The sequence below is a fragment of the Osmerus eperlanus genome, chromosome 21 (assembly GCF_963692335.1).
Source record: "Osmerus eperlanus chromosome 21, fOsmEpe2.1, whole genome shotgun sequence".
Classification (NCBI taxonomy): domain Eukaryota; kingdom Metazoa; phylum Chordata; class Actinopteri; order Osmeriformes; family Osmeridae; genus Osmerus; species Osmerus eperlanus.
In genome coordinates, this window is record NC_085038.1 from 9,044,934 (window position 1) to 9,065,657 (window position 20,724).

General features: G+C 48.4%; 3 protein-coding genes across 6 annotated transcripts; 2 read left to right on the top strand and 1 right to left on the bottom strand.

The window, feature by feature from the left end:
* The first annotated feature begins 3,134 nt into the window (after positions 1-3,134).
* On the top strand, positions 3,135-5,638 carry LOC134007709 (uncharacterized). 2 transcript variants are annotated; one of them, XM_062447341.1, is made up of 5 exons: positions 3,135-3,385; positions 3,659-3,895; positions 4,078-4,344; positions 4,433-4,585; positions 4,766-5,638. In XM_062447341.1, the coding sequence occupies exons 1-5, from the start codon at positions 3,361-3,363 to the stop codon at positions 4,930-4,932; spliced, it is 849 nt and encodes a 282-aa protein (XP_062303325.1). In that variant the 5' UTR covers positions 3,135-3,360; the 3' UTR covers positions 4,933-5,638. The 2 variants fall into 2 exon arrangements, with proteins under 2 accessions (XP_062303325.1, XP_062303324.1); XM_062447340.1 differs by having other exon boundaries at positions 3,136-3,379; positions 3,568-3,895.
* Positions 5,639-5,827: 189 nt separating this feature from the next.
* Positions 5,828-15,321, top strand: gart (phosphoribosylglycinamide formyltransferase). The gene is made up of 22 exons (XM_062446972.1): positions 5,828-5,985; positions 7,185-7,334; positions 7,522-7,617; positions 7,761-7,935; positions 8,196-8,307; positions 8,754-8,822; positions 9,140-9,265; positions 9,399-9,486; positions 9,657-9,742; positions 9,815-9,983; positions 10,312-10,543; positions 11,018-11,112; positions 11,496-11,605; positions 11,883-12,081; positions 12,180-12,431; positions 12,591-12,743; positions 12,852-13,055; positions 13,266-13,424; positions 13,583-13,713; positions 13,830-13,971; positions 14,078-14,193; positions 14,588-15,321. The coding sequence occupies exons 2-22, from the start codon at positions 7,190-7,192 to the stop codon at positions 14,783-14,785; spliced, it is 3,057 nt and encodes a 1,018-aa protein (XP_062302956.1). The 5' UTR covers positions 5,828-5,985; positions 7,185-7,189; the 3' UTR covers positions 14,786-15,321.
* An 87-nt stretch (positions 15,322-15,408) lies between these two features.
* Positions 15,409-16,955, bottom strand: n6amt1 (N-6 adenine-specific DNA methyltransferase 1). Of its 3 annotated transcripts, none has more exons than XM_062446975.1 (7): positions 16,833-16,955; positions 16,540-16,667; positions 16,365-16,451; positions 16,165-16,255; positions 15,997-16,080; positions 15,757-15,898; positions 15,409-15,661 (listed from the first exon to the last, which is right to left on the bottom strand). In XM_062446975.1, exons 2-7 carry the CDS (start codon positions 16,665-16,667, stop codon positions 15,558-15,560), a joined length of 636 nt encoding a protein of 211 aa, XP_062302959.1. In that variant the 5' UTR covers positions 16,833-16,955; the 3' UTR covers positions 15,409-15,557. The 3 variants fall into 3 exon arrangements, with proteins under 3 accessions (XP_062302959.1, XP_062302958.1, XP_062302957.1); XM_062446974.1 differs by having other exon boundaries at positions 16,837-16,879; XM_062446973.1 differs by lacking the exon at positions 16,833-16,955 and having other exon boundaries at positions 16,540-16,820.
* Positions 16,956-20,724: the final 3,769 nt, after the last annotated feature.

The following is a 20,724-nucleotide window of genomic DNA, read 5'->3' on the forward strand; positions in this document are numbered from 1 at the left end:
TTCAACCTGTCTGACAGGCATGTGTTGGCAGTGTGCTTAGCAAAGTCATCCGTGGCCTCTGTCAGAATGCAGGCCTCCTTGTCGCACTTCGGAGGACACTGATACACCCTGGGAGAGGAATGACGCAAGCCTGTAGGGGTGGAGCTGCGTAGGGTAGGGATCAGGCACTGGTCTGCACACTAATGTGGGACTACTTTATCCATGATGCTTTTCTGTAGACAGCACGGGTCTCCCTACCAGCATGGCTAAGATGTGTAGACCAGGACTGTATGAGTGTGGTGGGGGTTTGGGGACTATATGGATATCTTTTTTTTACAGCTTTAACAATGCAGATATGGCATCTTAGTGGTTTTGGGTGGAGCGATACTGACCTCTGCAGGATGAATAGTTCCCCCCATAACAAGAAATTGCACTTTTCAAGGAAATCCCCTCAGGTTTTAACTTTCCTTGAGTCTGGAAACATTTTGGTGTCGTGTGACATACCTTTGACACATGTCAAAGGTATTTCATGTGAAAAAAACGTTGACACAATACCAGTTTTTATGGAGCAGATGGAAACAACAGTATTACCCAACACCATTCTGAAACTACTGTGAATCTATGACTGCTCCCAGATATACACCCAACTGTATAGTGTAGACTTTCTAATTACTTGAGGACTTATCAAATAGAGGTTACACTATCAGTAAGTCAAGTACTGTTCATGGATAAATAAGTAATTCATGAATCGTAATGATATAAAACATAGGATTTATTATGTATTTTAAACCCTTTTGGGGGTTACAGTAATAGAGTAAAGATTGAAATAAATCACAGTTTGGAAATCCAATGTATATAAAAGAGAAATGAACATCACCATGTATATTGAATTATGACAGTTATGCTATAAAAGAGATGATTTCTCAGGGATTTCACATCATTCATGAAGATCAGTATTTGTTACTGTGTGTGTTTGTGTGTGTGTGCGCGCTTGCAGGTGTGTGTGTGTGTGTGTGCGTGCATGTGTTTGTGCAGATGTGTTTCAGGATCTAGACGTGATGACCAGACATGTTGTCTTCGTTCTGGTCGGTTGGTTGGAGTGGCACGGGCTGCAAGACCCGCATCTGCTCCAAGACCTGTTCATTCAAATAAACAACAAAGAGCAGCACTACTCAGAACAGGAGAGCAAACCTGATATAAGCTTTAATGTAAATGACCACTATCTCCTACTTGGGGAGATAGCAGACAGGACACTACATGTACTCTATCACAGAAGAAGGGTTGCATGAATCATACGAAGGATATGGAACTGACTTGTCGTTTCTTGGTTGTTTATCTTTATGCTATCAACACACAATTATTTCGACATTAACATTAGATCTGATTCGATGATTCGATTTAACTCACTGGTGGACAGTACTGTACTGTAACAGAGATAAATGAACCCTATCATATTATTAGAATTTTTGTAAAATATGCTTATACCATTTGCTGGTGGTGACACCTCTTTCGTGCTAACAGTAATACCATGGCCAATCCTAGCAGAGTGGCCATGGCACCAACAGCAGGACCAATGATGGGCGCTGCTTCAGGAGGAAGCGTCTTCTGATTACTGGTGACTTCAAATGAGGATACAAAAACACATACAGTACTGTGACTATTAATGTTCCCATCAAATCCTAATCAAACGTGGTCCCTTGTGTTATCTTCGGGTCATTCTGACCCATCAGTCATTGTGACCCACCGTCGTATTGCGACAACTTTACCGCATACAAAAACAAAGTGAAACATTTTCTTTTAACCGTTGGGCTGTCTCAGACCCCCCCACATTGCGAAGGTTAAAATAAAATAATTTGTATGTGTTTTTGTATTGGGTAAAATTGGGTAAACACAACGATGGTTCGTTATGAACCTTTGGGTCATGTGACCCGAAGGCAGCACAAGGGTTAACACAGAGCTCGAAACTAGGTTCAACGGTCTCCCACTTTGGCAACAAAAACAGTTTTAAGAATGTTGCGAAATGTTAGGAACGTAGTTTAATGGTTACTCATCATTATTTATTTGATTAGGGTGTTGTCAAGAGAGAAGCTTTTCATGAGAACTCACCAGGAACCTTGAGAACGAATTCAGGGGTGGTCAGAAAATCTGCGTCAGTACGTTTGTAAAATAATTTGTATGTTCCTTCATCTGACAGCGATATGTTAGTTATGACCAGGGAGCAATTCTGCGTATCCTTTTCCTGAAACATCTGAGTCCTGTCCTTGTAATGGACATCAGGAGAAACATTTTTGGAGTCGAAGTTACAGACCACTTTATCATCCCTCTGCCAGACACAGATATTTGGTTGTTCACTTGGAGAGCAGGACACGTTGAAGAGCACTGAATCACCGACGTTGGCAGTCATAGTTATGGTATGACATTCTGTAGGTGTACATTAAAATCACATTAAATGAAATAAATGTATTCCAAGGACTAAAACCTAGTCTACAGAAATCTAGTCATGTTTCCCCTGAAAGCGTTCAACACCCTTGTGTGGACAGACGGTCAAGATAAAACCGATTATATTCGAGTTATATATCAAGTTTAGCTTTCATAATCAAGTTAAGGACTTACCAGCTGGAGACAGACATAGATACATAAGGCTTGTCCAAAAGACAGTGCTTTTGAAAATCATGAGAGTTGCAAAGTAAAAAAAACACATTAAAGTGAATGGATTTTCTACACTAAAAAATCACGGTAAAAAATGTTGCCTGGTAAAAAAAATACAATAAATATGTCGACTCCACCGGAAACTAGTTGTAGGTGACCATCGTGTTGGAAGAGAATACGTTTTCTTCAAATTGACAATCGGCAATATCCTGCTCAACTGCAAAATTCTGCTGTGTAACTTTCATTTTAGTGTTGCTGAATCACGCTGTAGATTGGTCGTAAAACGTTCAGTTCACATTGTCAGTTCTGATCAGATATTTATTCAAAACATTTTTTATTAATGTGGGATATTGATCACTGTAATGGATATGTAAAATTATACTTCTCATCACATAAAAAATGTTCGAGTGTTTTTCGTATACCTTTCATCTGTCTTTCACTTTTACAGAGAGGTGTTGAAAAATCTCAATGTTTTTAGGCTTATCAAAGAAACTTGGTAGATAATTTTGCTGTAACTACCACTTTAAATGCTGTGTACGTTGTGTTTCTATTGGCTGCAGAGCCAATTCCCCTCGTCCAATCGAAGATGGTGTGCATTACAACCGGAATTATCGTCTCTTCGTTCACTGCAAGCTATAAATAAGTATATTTTCATGTTTCCAACAGTGTCGCAACTGTGTTAACATGTAGAACATTGGACGAATTGAAGAAAGCAAATAAGCTAGCACGTTAATGCGTGCGAGTATTCACGGTGAGTGTCAGTACGCCATGCTAATAACAAACGTGACCGTTTATCTCCCGGCCCACCGCCCGTCTGAATTACTCTCATAGTAAATAGCCAGACCGACATGCACCCTCACAGGTCTCACTGTAGCAAATATCTGCCATAACCCTTTTGATTACGAACTTAAAGTGTGCCTGTTTTGCCAACTGTCTCAGTTCTCTACATGACTGGGTTTGACCTGCCAGTAAATGGAAGACGCGCTAGCTCGTAAAGAGTGGGGAGACGCTGTTGTGTCCCAGTGTCCAGGTAGACATGAGGAGTGCAACGAGGAGATGGGGGCCATGTTGTGGTCAGTCCAGGAGGCTGTTCAGAGGCAGACCCTGCAGATTGGAGTGTCTGCATGTGGAGCCACTGCTGTTGTAGATGTGCTACAGGCCCTGGGCTGCACTGTGGTGCCTGAGACAGCTGACCAGTGTGTGAGGACGTGTCTGAGGAGGAACGAGGCCCCGCTGCCAGACTACCTGCACTCCAGGAGCCAAGCGGGTACTGCCTCTATCAACTTCTCTGTGCACACACACACACACACACACTACAAACTCACTCACACACTCTGGATATTGAATTGACACAGGAGGAGGTGTGTGTGTGCCTGTGTGTTAGTGCATTCAAATCAGACTTTAGTGTAGGCCGTATACGCATCCATGTTTTCTCTACATCCGTCCCAGGGGCTACGCATTCCCAGCTGATCGATGGGGCAGAGCAAGCCAGCGGAGGCCGTGTCATGGGTAGGTTCTACCACCTCCACCCTCGCAGGCACGTGAGGCTTGTGCCCTGGCTGGCACAGTGGATCCGCAGGGGAGCTGTCCCTGTGGCCACCATGAACATGCAGAAGGCTGTGCCTGAGGGGGAAGAGATCCCAGACGCCTGGCATCACCAGCTCATATTTGGGGTTGGACCCAATGCTGTCTACATGACCAATCCATTAGATGTGGGTGAGTCCAAGTCCATACAGGTCGTCGCTATGTCGTTACTCACTGACGTTTTCCTTTGCTTGAAGCCCGCTTCCGTGTTCTCTGTTAGTGAGTGAGAGGGAGGTGCATCAGCGACTCTGCAGTGAATCGGTGTTGCTGATTCGTCGGGAGGACGTCATGCAGAGATTAACAGCCGACACCCTCCTGTCCAGCATATCAGAAGGCCAGTGTGACCCACGCTGGAGAACAATGGACGTGGAGGGTGAGATTGTGTGCGGCGGCAGGCGCTTCTATTGGTACAGATTGTGCTGTGTAGCCTTGGGCGTGTTTGTGCGTGTGTGTGTTTAACATTACAGTACATCTCACAGTCAAACAGACACGGTCACCGGGCCTTTTGTGTGTACAAGTGCATTGTCACGTGCCACATTTCCCTCCACCGTAGGCCAGGTGAAGCAGATGACCTGTGAGGAAGACCACTGTGACGCTCAGCCCAGGATGACCCACGTCAGCATCCCTGCAGCGTACAGCTCAGGGGTCACGTTGTTCGCCCTCCAAAGTTCTGCCCTGGGACAGGAGCTTCTCCACACCCCTGATCTCCCTTTGTTGTGACTGGAAAGCCATTTCACCTAAAACCACCAAACTACGGAGTCGGGGCTGAGCGGTGAGGGAGTCGGGCTAGTAATCCGAAGGTTGCCAGTTCGATTCCCGGTCATGCCAACTGACGTTGTGTCCTTGGGCAAGGCACTTCACCCTACTTGCCTCGGGGGAATGTCCCTGTACTTACTGTAAGTCGCTCTGGATAAGAGCGTCTGCTAAATGACTAAATGTAAAATGTAAATGTAAACTCCGCCCCCCTTGACAATAGAATAGCCTATTGGATGGTTCTGTGTTCAAGTCCCCATCCTGATTAGGAACACTCCCAGAACCTCTGGTACAGTTTTAAGATTAGACGCAGCTGTTTTAGTGTGTGGTCTGTTTTAAAGCATTTGTCTTCAAGCAGGCCATGTTTCCAATCATCCTTGTGGTGCAGCCTGCACTACTGTGGTTTCAGACTGCTGTCATATTAAGCTAAATGATGATGGCATCATTGCAATGATGATCAACTAGCTGTAATACTGTAGGTACAGTATACACCGTAACCAGAGTACGATTATCAGTTCTCAAGATGAGTGGTCTGTTGTAGAAACACATTTTATGTGGTTTTTAATGAAATACATTGTTTTATGGATTTAAATAAAATACCACATGTGCTTTCATAAACCTTTTTAAATTAGTATTTCAATGAAAAGTCCAGTAAAACACCAACATAAAATTGGTCTTGGCTACACTTTCATTACAATTTCATAAATCTAACGGGTAATGTTATCTAACATCTCATTAAGTATTTGCATTAGTTATGGGTCATTGGGAACGGCATGCATGAGTTCATAATTTGGCAAACTAGGAAGATGAGATATGTGGCGCAAAGTATTCGGGCAGCCCGACGACACAAATCGAGGTGCCCTAATTCAGATGAGTTCCACGTGGTTTTGGGAGTTGAGACCAGGGATCTTGTGAAGATAGATACTACAGTCTCCCCCAGCTGTGGATGAAGTAAACATCTGTCCAGGCCCTGACAACACTCAACTTTGTTACTTCATTTTGTTACATTCACAGCCACAGGTAAGTTTGGAATACTTGTATGAAGTTTTTTTTTTATTTAGCAACTGCATTTCCCCAAGAATGTCAGTTCAGAAGGTTGTAGCTATCGAGTGTGCATCAAGTTGGCTAGCCTCATGTGAAGTTCGATTCATGTGTGCATGAGAATGATAACAATTTCTCCATAAGTAACGATGTTATCATGGGTTATTCTTAGCTAACCATTCCCGCATCTTAATTAAAGTCGCAACCACGTTTCTTTGTGTAGTTGGCTCCGTGAACATTTCCCCAAATTCGACTTTTAACCATCTGACTACTGACAGCTCGCAGAGCAACAGTTGACTAATTAATTTAGCCAGTTAGCTATGTAGCTTCATAATAAATCATCACTGCCCAAGAAACCGCGGCTTTTAGTTAATACATAATCCAGCGTGACTGTTAAAATGTTAAGGTTTAGTCCGAATTGGGTTTCCTTATCCCGTCACATGTCTAGTGAGTGATTCTAATCACAGCAAGGTTCTGGTAATTAGATACCACGCGTATCGTTCTTCAGATGCATTCACCCGCATTATCGATGTGCGTTTGTCTATTCTTTTGTATTGATGAGCCAGAGCGATTCTGCTGAAGCAGCTTGACTTTTTAGTCATTAATCATAGATAGCCACTAATCCAGTTTTTGGTTTACACCTATCTTCTTTTTGGTGTTGGAAAAGCCGATAAAGTCAGTCTTTCTACATCTGGTCAAATCAATCAGACAGTCCCCCAGACACATTCTCTCCTTGTCTCCCATACATGTTAATACATGGCACTGGTACTTCAAAATTGTTTTATGCTAATGAAACACCTTTAACTAAGACCACTATATTGGGCTTGCAACAATGACAACTAATTGGCGACCATGTTTTTTTTAATGGGTGGATAGGTCCCTAATGTGACATTTATATTACCAGATAGGCCTAATTTAAGTGCAGGCTGGGCTCGGTGGCTCTGGTAAAGGTCACCAATTCTTCACAACTAAGCAGACTCCCCGCCCCACTGTGGAAACGGTGTAGGTCACATTTTCCATGCAATTAAATTGCTTCCTTATGAATAATAAATTCAAGTAATTTAAAAGCAATTTCATCCCGTCTCTATTACTTTGGGGCCTGGAGGGCCTTGTCCGTGTGAGATGTGTTGTCGGGGTAGTGTGCGTCTTAGTGGTGCCTCCTCCTGACCCTCACACAGTTGCCATGGCGGAGCGGGTGTTGGTGATAGGCAGTGGTGGGCGGGAGCATGCCCTGGCGTGGAAACTGGCTCAGTCGCCACACATCCAGCAGGTGCTGGTGGCTCCGGGGAATGCAGGCACCGCCAGCAGTGGGAAGATCTCCAACTCGGGTGAGTAAGCACTCTCATAAGGACCCACTGATTTACATGAAGACAGAATTGTTGCATGACTCTCTCTCTTTCTCTCTCTCTCTCTCTCTCTCTCTCTCTCTCTCTCTCTCTCTCTCTCTCTCTCTCTCTCTCTCTCTCTCTCTCTCTCTCTCTCTCTCTCTCTCGTTGCCTCCATCTCGTACTCCAGAGGTGTCTGTGAGCAATCACTCCATTCTGGCCCAGTTCTGTAAGGATCATAATGTTGGCTTGGTAGTGGTCGGACCCGAGGTGCCATTGGCTGCAGGTTGGTGCTTGTTTTTCTCCGTCTTTCTATTCCCATTACTCAGTGGTCTTATTCAAGTTGGAAAAAACAGTTGCTGAGCCAACAGTAATTTGATTTATGGTAAACCTATCTGCTTGTATTTCTCTCCCTGTTCCCTCCCTCAGGTGTGGTGGATGACTTGGTGGCTGCAGGGGTTCCTTGTTTCGGCCCCTCTGCGCGGGCTGCCCAGCTAGAGGCCAGTAAGAGTTTCTCCAAGGCCTTCATGGACCGCCACAACATCCCCACAGCCCGCTGGAGCGCCTTCACAGACGCCCAGGAGGCATGCAGCTACATCCGCGAGTCAGTACCACAGTGGGGGGCTGGGGCTTCCATGTGAAAAGCTTTGGGGGTAGAGGACTTTTATTGTGGTGTTTGAGAGAAAAAAAATTGTTTTGTTTTGCAGTTCAAAGGTTTTGAGAATGCTTCTGACCATTTTCCCTCTTCCTAAAAAATTATTTCAAAAATATTATGGATTATTATGTTATTATGGAACTCATAATACTATGTTATTCAAACTGCTGCCAACCATGCACTTTGACCCCTCCTGTCCTGCGCCCCAGGGCCACCTTCCCAGCTCTGGTTGTGAAGGCCAGTGGCCTGGCTGCAGGGAAGGGGGTCATCGTGGCCCGGGACCAGGACGAGGCCTGTCAAGCCGTGCTGGAAATCATGAAGGTACAGACCTCTCCATCTCCATCTCTCGCTCTCACCCTCCCCCTCCATCTCTCTTTTCGACAGGAACTGTAACTCTCTCATGCTCTCCCCTTACTGTATTCATTTAGAGGAGATGGAAGATAGGATGGCTATCTCTCACTGGCGCAAAGAGTCACTTCTCCCCCCTCGTTTGTCATTTTGGGAGAGGGTCTGAAATGGGCTCGTGTCCACCTCTGTGCCCCTAAACTGTTCCGAAGACTCCCGTTTGTCTCCTCCAAAGCGGACTGTCACCAGAATGACATCTGACTGCTCGTCACACGTCGGCTTCATAAGGAACACGTTCTGCTCGGGGAAAGTCGCTCCGTGGGGAATTTGGGAGAGAGAGAGCACTTGTCAGCTCCACGACTCAACAAATCAATCTCCAGTTTGAAGATGGCGTGCGTGTGTGTGTGTGTTCTCTTTGGCAGGATAAAGCCTTTGGCGCGGCTGGGGAAACGGTGGTGGTGGAGGAGCTTCTGGAGGGGGAGGAAGTGTCTGTGAGTCATTCTACATTCTCTCGACCGTTAGGGTTAGGGTTAGCTCTCTCTCTCTCTCTCTAATCCCCCTCTTTCTAATCCCCCTCTTTCTTCCCTTTCCTGTCAAGTGCACTTGCAGGAAGGAAATATTCCTTATTTCTACAAATTACATCTCTTTACCTCTCATCGGCTGCTAGCGAGGGCCGTTAGAACGATCCCTTTCAGCTCAGAACGCGGGGACGTTCCGAGGATCAAAAAAATCACACCTATTTTGTATTTGCCGTTTTAACGCGCTGTGTCACAGAGGGCTTATTTGTTGACGTGATCGACTCCTGCAGTGCCTGTGCTTCAGCGACGGGACCACGGTGTCACCCATGCCCCCAGCCCAGGACCACAAGCGACTGCAGGACGGAGACCAGGGGCCAAACACAGGGGGCATGGGGGCCTACTGCCCCACCCCTCAGGTATACACACACACACACGCACCATTCTGTATTCCTCCTCCCCGGATCCCTTCCCCCAGTGACGGGGCCGCTGGCTCACGTCCCGGTAAACGCAGGCTGTGTGTTTGGGTCTGTCTGCCCCTTCCTCATCCAGGTGTCTAAGGAGATGCTGCAGGAGATCAGGGAGGCTGTCCTGCAGAGGACTGTGGACGGGATGAAGGAGGAGGGCGCCCCCTATGTGGGTAAGTGAGGGCGAACAGACCCCCCCCACCCACTACCCCCACACGGTCAGACACACAGATGAGGTGATACAGCTGCTCCTTCCTCTCTCTCGTCTCTGTACTTCATGGATGCCTTGTATGGTGCTCTCTCTCTCTCTCTCTCTCTCTCTCTCTCTCTCTTTCTCTCTCAGGTGTGCTGTACGCAGGTCTGATGCTGACCAAGCAGGGCCCAAAGGTTCTGGAGTACAACTGTCGCTTTGGAGACCCCGAATGTCAGGTCCGTGAACTGTGTGTGTGTATGTGTTCTTGTACCCAAAGGTCCTAAGACTCCCATCCCGTGTCGTGGCAGGTCCTGATGCCGCTGTTGAAGAGCGACCTGTACGAGGTGCTCCAGAGCACCCTGCAGGGCCGGCTGGCCTCCAGCGCCCCCGTCTGGCAGGAGGACAGCTCTGCGGTCACAGTGGTCATGGCCAGCGCTGGGTACCCGGGCTCCTACAAGACAGGCGTTGAGATCACTGGTATGGGCTGACAAACCTCCGTCGCTAACCCTAACCCAGGCTGCTAGCGAGCTGCTAGCCAATAAGGGGCGTTGAGCCCACTGCTTTCCCGGGCGGCTCCCTGTGAAAAGGGGTTGTGCACTCTACATCGTATCATTCTCAGCCCGAAGAAGTCCGGTTCCATCCTGCAATGCTGCGCAGGGTGGACACCGTGTCATGGGTTTGAGTCCCACACGCCCCCGCCGATTAAATGCGCTGTTTGTACGTCGCTTTATGAGGAAATATAATAGTACTGTGGCCAAGATGGATGCCTGTCGTCCTCCCATACGGCTGTCTGCGTGTGTCCCAGGCCTGTCTCAGGTGGAGGAGCTGGGGGTGCAGCTGTTCCACGCCGGCACGGCCCTCCGGCACGGCCTCCTGGTGTCCAGCGGGGGCCGCGTCCTGACGGTCACCGCCATGAGGTCGTCCCTGGAGACGGCCCTGCACGCGGCCAATCAGGGCGTGGCTGCCGTGGGGTTCGCCGGCGCCGTCTATCGCCGTGACATTGGCCACAGAGCCATCGGCCACCTGGCCCGACACAGGTGTGTGTGTGTGTGTGTGAACGCTGGCTGAACACAGAGGAACACATGGAAAAACTAGACGCCGTGTTACTGAGAGCCTGCCTCGAGTGAGCTGGCTATGCTTATCGTTTTCCAAGTACGCTTTAAAGATGAAGGAAAACCCAAGGTCAACGCTAGTTTGTCACTAGGTCTGTAGGACATTCATGTGCTTTGTGGTGTCTCAATCCAGTGGTGACGGTCTAAAACTGTTTAGCAATGAGTTTTCTAAGAAAGAAAATGTTCATGTATTCCTGCTTTACCATTGTCTTGATGGAAGTATTGAGCCCGCCACCAAAATATTGTACATACATGGACATGGAGTGAACATATTTGTGAGTGCATAGGGAATATTCTTTTTTGTTGAATGCTTATATTCCAAGATAACTGGTCTGCTCATATCAACACTAGAGCACTGATTGGCAGTTGTTGACCTTTGACCTGTGCTGTCTCCACCAGAGCACTGACCTATAAGGACAGCGGAGTGGACATTGCCGCGGGCAACCGGCTAGTGGACCTGATCAAGCCCATGGCCAAGGCCACCTCTCGCTCAGGTAACTTCCTGTGTGGGAAGACATCTTTGTCTATTTAGCTGAATCATTCCTCTCTAGTGGACAGTCAGCGAAATTGCTCGGTTGGGGAGAGCAAAATTGGGTTATTTGTCTTGTCCACTTATCTTGGTTTCAAGGTAATTGGGTTACTGGCTACTGAGATTTATTGTAGAGGCAGACCTTTTCAAATGTCCATAGAAACTACTGGAGACTAGGAACAGAGGAAGTCTTGATTCTATTTCTGTAGACACACAAAAACATTGACGCATAGTAAGAATATCTGCACCTACAGTATTTACAGTCTGTGGGCAAATAGAAATAGCTGAAATGAATATCATTGAATTCCCGGGTGCTCAGACGTTGCGGTTTCTCCTCCTCTCCACCAGGGTGCAACGCTGAGCTGGGGGGCTTTGCGGGGCTGTTTGACCTGAAGGCGGCAGGCTTCTCTGACCCCATCCTGGTGTCCGGGACGGACGGAGTGGGGACCAAGCTCAAGGTGAGGAGAACATACCTGGACCTGCCATGACTGCAGTTTACATCCAGAGACAAGTCCTAACATCTTGACGTGTGAGAGATGGACAGATGGAGAGAGATTAAAGGATGGATAGATATATAGAAGGATAGATTAGCACACATGCATACATAGTGTACAAAGGTGCATAGGTATATAGATGCATAGATGGCAGGATAGATAAGTGAGAGGAGGACGAACTGGTGAGGGGAGGAAGTCACGTGGCTCCGCGCGTCCTCTCTCTCCCCCCCCCCCCCCGTAGATCGCCCAGGCGTGCGAGCAACACGGCACCCTGGGCCAGGACCTGGTGGCCATGTGTGTGAACGACGTGCTGGCCCAGGGGGCCGAGCCGCTCTTCTTCCTGGACTACTTCTCCTGCGGGCGCCTGGACGTGGGCGTGGCCTCCTCCGTGATCGAAGGCATCGCCAAGGGCTGCGAGGTGGCGGGCTGTGCCCTGCTGGGTGAGGGGAAGACACTGCTCCCGACACATGGGGTGAGAACTGGCCGTGTCGCTGTGGGCGTGTGCCAACATCTGACTGAATTGATTGCGTGTGTCCAGGCGGAGAGACGGCAGAGATGCCGGGCGTGTACGGCCCGGGGGAGTACGACCTGGCAGGGTTCTGCGTGGGCGCCGTGGAGCGGGCCTCCCTGCTGCCCAGGCTGGGGGACGTCTGCGAGGGGGACCTGCTGGTGGGGGTGGCCTCCTCCGGGGTGCACAGCAACGGCTTCAGCCTGGTCCGCAAGGTCCTGGAGCGGGCCGGCCTGGACTACCGCTCCCCTGCTCCCTTTGGGAGGGCCGGAGAGACCATGGGTGAGGAACCAGGGGATTTCATGACCTCCTGCTTGGTTATAGTTAAAGGAAGATCAATGGTTTGTTATTATTAGTCTACTGAGTTGCTGTAATTCCTGTAAAACCGTTGTTCCCAAACCGATCCCTCTCCTCTGATTGGTCGTCCTGTGTGATTGACAGGCGACGTGCTCCTCACGCCCACTAAGATATACAGCCGGCTGCTCCTGCCAATCCTGCGCAGCGGGGTTGTCAAGGCCTACGCCCACATCACCGGGGGCGGGCTGCTGGAGAACATCCCCCGAGTCCTGCCTCAGGGCCTGGCCGTCGACCTCGGTGAGGAACACACACACACACACGCGTGTGGGTTGAGATGGTTCTCCTTCACCACAATAGAACTGTCATCCACAATTTATATATTTACTGTGTGTGTGTTCTGTTCAGATGCGTCTCGCTGGAACATCCCCCCCGTGTTCTCCTGGCTCCACAAGGAGGGGGGTCTGAGCGAGGAGGAGATGGGCCGCACCTTCAACTGTGGCCTGGGTGCCGTGCTGGTGGTGTCCCCCCCAGACGCCCAGAGGGTCCTGCGCCAGCTGCAGGCCCAGGAGGAGGCCTGGATCGTGGGCTCTCTCTCCCACAAGCAGCCCGGTGAGACCAGGAACACGGAGGGCTCTGGACCTTCAACACTTTCAGCAACATTCAGCCATTACAAGAGCACAGCCACTGTTCGAAGACTAGTTTGAATCGTCTAAGATTTGGGGGTTGTTTTCGCTTCAAATAAGCGCTCATCTCCTCAGCCTGGTGTAGGTAGAGCTGCATGTGAACTGGTGTCGGGGTGTTTCTTGTCCCCGTGTGAAGGAGCGGACGCGGTGGTGGTTCGAAACCTGGCCCCCAGCCTGCGTGTGCCCGGAGCCCAGCCCTGCGGAGACCTGGGTGGGCGGCAGAACGGGGAGGCCCACGGCGACAGCGGCGCCCCCCGCAGGAAGACCAGAGTAGGAGTCCTCATCTCCGGCACAGGTCTGTGGACGTGTGTGTGTTTCTCCTCGTTTTGATTCTACATTGATTCCGTCGGCTCGTGTTGACGTTTCTGCGTCTAGCCATGTCCAAGCCAGTGCAGTGATGGGTTGGGCCAGCGAGTGTTCTCACCCCTAGTTGTGTGTCCGCCTGGCTACCAGGCACCAACCTGCAGGCCCTGATGGAGCAGGCCAGGCGTCCTTCCAGCTCGGCTGAGATCGTGGTGGTCATCTCCAACAGGCCCGGGGTCCTGGGTCTAAAGAGGGCCTCTCTGGCCGGCATCCAAACCCGGGTAGGTGTCTCTCCTCCTGGATGCTGCCTGGGCTTCACCCATCCAGGCCAGACACCTCTGTGTCTCCTCCGCGGCCTGGTTCGGGGGCTCAACGTTTGGTTTGTGCCACGGGTCAGGTGGTGGATCATAAGCTGTACGGCAGCCGGGCGGAGTTCGACGGCACCATCGAGCGCGTGCTGGAGGAGTTCGGGGTGGAGGTGGTGTGTCTGGCTGGCTTCATGAGGATCCTCACGGGAACCTTCGTCAAGAAATGGAACGGTGAGACTGTTCGAAGCGGGCCTTCCTCACCACATTTCTCCCACATAAACTGCAGATATGTTATAGTTGTGTGTGTGTTTGTTTTGTGTCTCTTTTTTTCATGCAGGTAAACTGCTGAACATCCACCCCTCCCTGCTGCCCTCGTTCAAGGGGGTGAATGCTCAGAAGCAGGCTTTGCAGGCCGGGGCGCGGGTCACTGGCTGCACCGTCCACTTTGTGGCTGTAAGTACGGACCGCATCACTGACATGTAAACATCAACTAGGTATCTCCATAGAAACCCTGTGGTATTCTAGCCTCACTAATTTATAGCGTGGATGGGCAACAATGTTATTCTACATTGCCAATCCAGGGCATGGAGCCGAAACTGCGTTATCAGATTTGACAGGACAGCCAAAACAAATGTTGCCCAAAGCCCCACTTTTAAGTGTTAAGCCTTTCTGTTGTCTTGTCTTTTCATAACAACCTATGGGTCATCATTTAGTTGTACCCTATTGGGACTGACAATTTGATACAGAATACCCATTTTTCACCCAACATGGCCCCTACACCCCTATGACCATGACCTCGAAACACTATCAGTTCTTATTCTTAAATTTCCCACTTCTCTCTGTGCAGGAGGAGGTCGACGCTGGGGCCATCATCGTGCAGGAGGCGGTGCCCGTCCTGGTGAGTGACACCGAGGAGAGCCTATCAGACCGCATCCGGGAGGCAGAGCACCGGGCCTTCCCTGCAGCCCTGGAGCTGGTGGCTGGAGGGGCGGTGAGGCTGGGGGAGGACGGCCGCATCGCCTGGAGCACGGCCCCTCTGGGCTAGACCAGAAGCCCCCCCCGCCTCCCTCCAGACCACTGGCCTGAATACCAGCTGAGCCATTAGAACCAGTGGTTCTGGTCCAACCAGTTCCAAGATGAATCTGCACAGCATGCAAATGGCTTTAGAATGTGACGGAATGTTTTGCTTGTATGTAGTTGTGCCGAGGCTGCCTCAAAAACGATGAACACAACAATAACGATGCTGTACCTGTCAGTGTTTACAAGGTGGCTTCAACAGCTTTGCAATTCCAAAGCTGTTAGTCAGCCTACCTGGGACCAAACATGATTATTTTCTGCAAGCTGTTTTCCCTTATATATATATACAAATCCCATTTGGACCATTGTTATAAAATGTCATACAAATTGTCGTACAAATCGATGAATTCCAGTTGCAACTGCGATTTTGCTATGCTAGTAAGAATAACATTGTAGTTGTAATGTTTTGTTATCATGGATTGGGTCTCTGCCTGTTTACACTAACACTAAATAGTTATGTGGAAATGTGACTTTTGTGTCCTTGCATTAAAACTTGCACTGTTGAATTCAATAGTCAATTTTTGTTTAATATAAAAGATTTCATTCTCACAAGGGCATTACTCAACAACAAAAAAACGTGGCAGTGCAAGATAACCTTGGGAGTGCAAGATAACCTTGGGAGTCACGGCCACATTGACAGACTTCTAAATTCTGAACACAACATTCAGTGGTCCAGCCCGCCACACTTATCCTGTTGCGGCTCGGTTTGAAGGAGTGGGGTGTGGAGCCCAAGGCCATGGTCACGTATGGAAGCGTAGCACAGAGAGGCTCTCTCTCCCAGCTCTTCTAGACAGACAGGACGCCCCCTGCAGGCCAGCCTCTGCCAGCACACTGATGATTTCCTCTAGGGGCAGAGAGGGCAGTTGTGACTACAACCACTCGACAATGAGAGCCAGACCATGGAATCGCGCTGTATGAATCTTTCCAAGTAAAACGTACCTGGGTTATTCTCTGCCACATTGACGAGGTAAAATAGACCCTTTTTAGATAGAAGCTGAGGAACGAGGGGGAAAACCCTGTCCATGACCTCCCTGCCCCGGTCACCACCAGCCCAGGCAGCCTCAATGCCTCGGCTGCCAACCTGCAACACGCATGGCATCATCAAACAGATTTTCTATGAAAGCACTCTGTGTCAAATCTCCTGAAAAACTGCACTGTGTGACCCGGTAGTTGGCCTACCTCCTCAGGGGGGGTAACTACATAGGGAGGGTTGAACAATAGAACGTCAACTTTTCCACTCAGCCTTGGCAAGAGAGTGTCCACCTGGAAGAGATGCACTTGATGTCAAGGTGCATCTGTGAGTTTGTACTCGGTGAGTGTGAGAGAGGGAGAGAGAGACAGTCTTACCAAATCAGTGATTACAGGTTGTAGACAGACTTTGTTACAGCGGGAGGTTTCCATGGTGCACTGGGCTGCTGCAGGGTTCACATCAGTACAACTGTCCACAATAGACAAATTGGTCACTTAGTGTTAAACCCATAATAAAAGATTCGTTGTACAAAGTCCAAGCTACTCGTTACTTCTAGACATGCGCACACATAACTCACATGTATAGAGACGCAGGTCCAACTACCGATGCCAGGAAGGCAGACACCACCCCAGAGCCGCTGCCTACCTCCAGACAAACAGTGGGGCTTTGAGACATACAGTTAAAATGAATTAGCTTTTGATGTCTGATTTTGTTCATGAGTAAGACATTTTGCATTCAAGGGTGGGTCTCACCTCATCTGTTTCAGCTTCTCAGCGTCTTGCTCCAAAGCATCAATGAGCAGAAATGAATCCTCTGCTGGCTCGTAGACGTCGATGAAGGGACCTCGTCCCGCATGAGAATATAGGGGTGTCGGATACATCTGGAACGGAACCCCATACACACAGCGGCTGTAACATGAAGACACGTTATGTGATAATCTTGTAGCCTTAGGAAGATATGCAAACATTAATACTTCTAGTTATTCCACTATCTGTAACGAAAATGCAACAACTTGACGTAAGGTTCATACACATAAGACAAATACCTACAGCAGACTGGCAGGTCTGTTGACAAAAACCATACAAGCACATGGGGATGTGTAAATTGCACTTCCGCGTCACGTTGCTGCGAGATGTTTTGTGGGATTTGTAGTTCAAGTTCTCAAAAATAAATATGATCGTTTCAGTACAGACCCCAAGTACCCAGGAAGAACTCAACATTGGACTCACACCTACAATATCTAATAGACCTAGTTCTACCCTAAATTACTGTTTATTTTCCTTAAACATCTAAATCATATCTAATTGACAATTATCTAATCCTGCAGCTGGAGCAGCTAAAAAAACTGTTTCTTGAATCTTCCAATGTGACCAGAGAGCATTTTCGAGTGAAACCCCAGCAAGCACACAACATTGAAACAGTTACAGTGCAAAGGAGGACATGGTAAAATGACAGTCAGTACAGTTGTATGACACTGACCCAGTTGCGGTGTCCCTGTCCCCTCAATCTGTGTCCCTGTCCCCTCAATCTGTGTCCCTGTTCCCTCAACCTTGGTCCCTGTCCTCTCAATCTGTGTCCCTGTCCCCTCAATCTGCACTGCGACTTGGTGGCCTCTGTCATAACCCAGAATTCGCGGTTTTACATTTTAACAATGTCTGAATTATAGACAAGACAGGGACCCATAAAAACATGGCAGTAAAACCATTTATTTTGCACGCACCGAGAGATAAGGCAAACAAACTTGTTTTTAATTTTGAGACTCCCGGGTCCCCAAAACAGTTTAGGATTTATGGGACCACACACCCCTAGATCAGAATCTGTGGAGAAGGCTTTTCTTTGGCCAAGTTTAAAAGCAGCAGACATTCTGCCCAGGCGTAGACCAGTAGACAGTGTTGTGATGCTTACGTCTCCACAGCGCCTTACTGTGACACCCAATTAAACCTCAATCGTAAAATGTATCTCGTGTCATGTTTCATTGGTTTGTTTGCTGCCCGTTTGGTTGACTATTTTGCTTCCTAACAAGGCTTGGGCATCACTCATAAACTGGCATACCTCAAATACAGACAACACAAATTTGTATTAAACTTTAATTGCAGCTTTTAATGCTTTTTCTTGGGACTTCATCAATGTGTAAATATTGATGATGCTGTTATTGGGCGAGAGTCTCAGCCTGTGTATCAACTGCCACTTGGGGGCAGCATTCATCTGTAGAAAACCCATCTACTGTGAGCACCTTTCACAGTACCTTACCCTTTCTCTAGTCTCTGTGTATTATGTACTGTATATGTGTCATATGAATGCCAGAACTGTAAGTAACAAAGGTAGGCCATTACAATGACACATTGTACTGGCCTATGATATATTACATATATTCTACAGAAGAGCCAAAGTAACATAAATGGAGTGTACAAAATGCAGCCGTGTTTGTAGGGGAGGTATTTGGCCATTCTGCCCATTGTATATTGTTATATTTCTCTATGGTTCATATACGTATTTTACCAACACAGTAAATGAATGATCCTAGAGTGATAGAAGTACTTTGTCATGCTTTTTCTTTTAATCGGATGAAATCCCACCACTCTTTAGTCAGAATGGGTTGATATACTGTCCCATTCCCAATGCAGTGTGACATTTGAGCACAACAGCATGCTGATAAATAAACAAGTTATTTACTGACTGGATTACTACTGTATAGAATGTCTGAATAGATGGGTGAAAATAAGCCCTAAGCCTGCAGACTTTTCCTGAATGTTCCGTTCCTTTTCCCCCTCCTCTCCACCATCCTTCTGCACAGTCTGAAGCCTGGAGACCAGGCCGCTGACTGACACCTTTATGAGTGAAGATTAGCAGGATTTAGACAACTGGCACTGTTCTGCTCCTTCTACTCTCGGCCAAGGAACCAAGAGGGTATCTCACGGCAGTCGTAGGCTTTGTTGTTGAGGACAGTCTGCTGTGACATGTGACGTAACTGCACGTTCAGTTCTCGCCTCTCTCTCTGAACTGAACGTTTTGGGACTTTGGGACAAGCTGTTTAGATGGTGCAAGTATGAAGCTCTTGGTCAGTCGATGACATTGTTCGACCACTCGAAGGACTTCCCGAAATGGCATGTAGTTTAGGCTGGTCAGGAAGGGGATGGGTTCATTTGGGGGATTTTCCAACCGCCTGGAGGGTTATCTGCTTTAATGGAACAGAAGACACAGATGACTCCTGGTCCACAACCTGTGTCGCATAAGAGCCTCACATTTATGGTGGAATGGAGGTAAAAGTTATTGTGGAAATAGCAATTTAGCTCCCCACTCTATAGGGTTCTTACACACATGACTGGTGCTCTGCTGAGGTACTGGGGTGACTTGGGGAGCTCATGTCAGCCCACGTGACCCCGTGACGGTTCCTGGACAGGTTGGTTCCTATGCACGCAATACGCGGCGCTCTCCTCATATAAGTCGTTGCCACGTCAAGAGGACAGGCCGCCGAAAGGTTCGCCGTGTTTGTGAGTGCCGCATCGGAAATATTCCAATCGTTTTCTCGCACTTGCTTCTTTTAGTGTATGGTTGCACAGGCCTTTTTTCCGGATCGCACCACAAACGGACTGACCTGGCAGGAGGAAAGGGCACAAGCGTTTTTTTTCTGATAGAACGCCCGCTTCGCCCTCAACAGAGAGATGGTTTGTATTGCCGACAATTATGGCCATCTGACTACCATAGTGGCTCCATCCCCATGATCCGAGCACAGCAGAAAAGCGAAAATGTGATGTATTCAGGAATGGATGCGAGAGATATCAAGATTTATAGGACAGAATCGGGATTTATCACCCCCTCCAGCCCCCTTTTCTTTACTTTGCACCAGTCAAAACACTGTCAAGAGAGGGAGTGAGGACAAGAGCGAGATAGGAGGAAATAGGGCTTGAGCGAGGTGATCAAACAGATTTGAGTGTTCAACTAGGATATTTATCACCCCTTTGGACACACTGCTAGCATAAAAGAGCTGCGTGTCTGCCACGCACGAGGCCAGTTAAGTGTGTGTGTGTGTGTATGTGTGTGTATGTGTCGGTAAGCTAGCACGGGACCTGTATTTTGCACATACTGGGATGAACAGCTGCAGCTTGTTAAAGTCAGTCTTGCATTATACTGAAGATGTGAAAGAGAGAAGCGAGGGATGAGGAGGGGAAGAGAGGAGAAAGTGGAAGCACAGGGAGAGCAGGAGAAAAGAGGGTGGGGGGGGAGAGAGAAATGAGGAGGCACACTGAGTTGGAAAGGAGGAGAGAGCCCCAGAGAGAGAGCGGGCGGAGAAGGGAAGGGTGGGACGGGGGGGGGGGGGGGGGTTTAGTGTTCACATAAACAGCAGATTTGGCCTACATTCAATAAATAGGATTTGGCCTACATTCAACAAAGGGTCCAAAAAAAACAAAACGAGAACTCATGAAAACAAGTTTCACTCCTACTCGTGTGTAGGAGTGGGCCCTCGGGCTTGTTTGAAGGTAATTCTCAGGCTCACATGAAGGCCTCACGTTGGCCTCACGTGAGTGTGTGTATGTGTGTGTGTGTGTCTGCACCCTAGCCAGAGGTAGTAGGTCACCCGCAGCAGGTCTTTTCTCCATTATCACCTCACACCTCCACACTTCCCTCAGGCCTTCCATAATCCAGCCCAGCTTCTGGCCCAGGGGCCCCAACAGACCCACACATGAGGACCTTAGGCTATCATGACTGATTTGTTGCTGGAAGTCAGGATATATAAGCGCACCAGAACCAATTCATCCATTCATTCATGAAATCATTAGATTAAGGGGTCCACAAGGCAATGACGTGAGCAACAAGTTTATGAACCCATTATGTGTCGCAGTTTTTTTCACAAGCTGTTTTTTCACAAGCTGTTTTTTTTATAGATAGGGTGTCAGTGACAGGCCCAGCAATGGTCTTGCAGTGTCACACAACGTAAA

What these genes read in the sequence shown, in the direction of transcription:
- LOC134007709 (XM_062447340.1), top strand. Translation starts at nt 3,601, where the DNA reads ATGGAAGACGCGCTAGCTCGTAAAGAGTGGGGAGACGCTGTTGTGTCC. An exon ending in GACCAATCCATTAGATGTGG is followed by an intron (nt 4,345 to 4,432) that starts GTGAGTCCAAGT and finishes GTTCTCTGTTAG; the next exon opens with TGAGTGAGAGGGAGGTGCAT. An exon ending in GAGAACAATGGACGTGGAGG is followed by an intron (nt 4,586 to 4,765) that starts GTGAGATTGTGT and finishes CCTCCACCGTAG; the next exon opens with GCCAGGTGAAGCAGATGACC.
- gart (XM_062446972.1), top strand. Translation starts at nt 7,190, where the DNA reads ATGGCGGAGCGGGTGTTGGTGATAGGCAGTGGTGGGCGGGAGCATGCC. An exon ending in GGAGGGCGCCCCCTATGTGG is followed by an intron (nt 9,487 to 9,656) that starts GTAAGTGAGGGC and finishes TTTCTCTCTCAG; the next exon opens with GTGTGCTGTACGCAGGTCTG. An exon ending in GGCGGGCTGTGCCCTGCTGG is followed by an intron (nt 12,082 to 12,179) that starts GTGAGGGGAAGA and finishes GCGTGTGTCCAG; the next exon opens with GCGGAGAGACGGCAGAGATG.
- n6amt1 (XM_062446973.1), bottom strand. Translation starts at nt 16,754, where the DNA reads ATGTTTGCATATCTTCCTAAGGCTACAAGATTATCACATAACGTGTCT. An exon ending in GAGAAGCTGAAACAGATGAG is followed by an intron (nt 16,452 to 16,539) that starts GTGAGACCCACC and finishes TATGTCTCAAAG; the next exon opens with CCCCACTGTTTGTCTGGAGG. An exon ending in TGTGGCAGAGAATAACCCAG is followed by an intron (nt 15,662 to 15,756) that starts GTACGTTTTACT and finishes CTCTGCCCCTAG; the next exon opens with AGGAAATCATCAGTGTGCTG.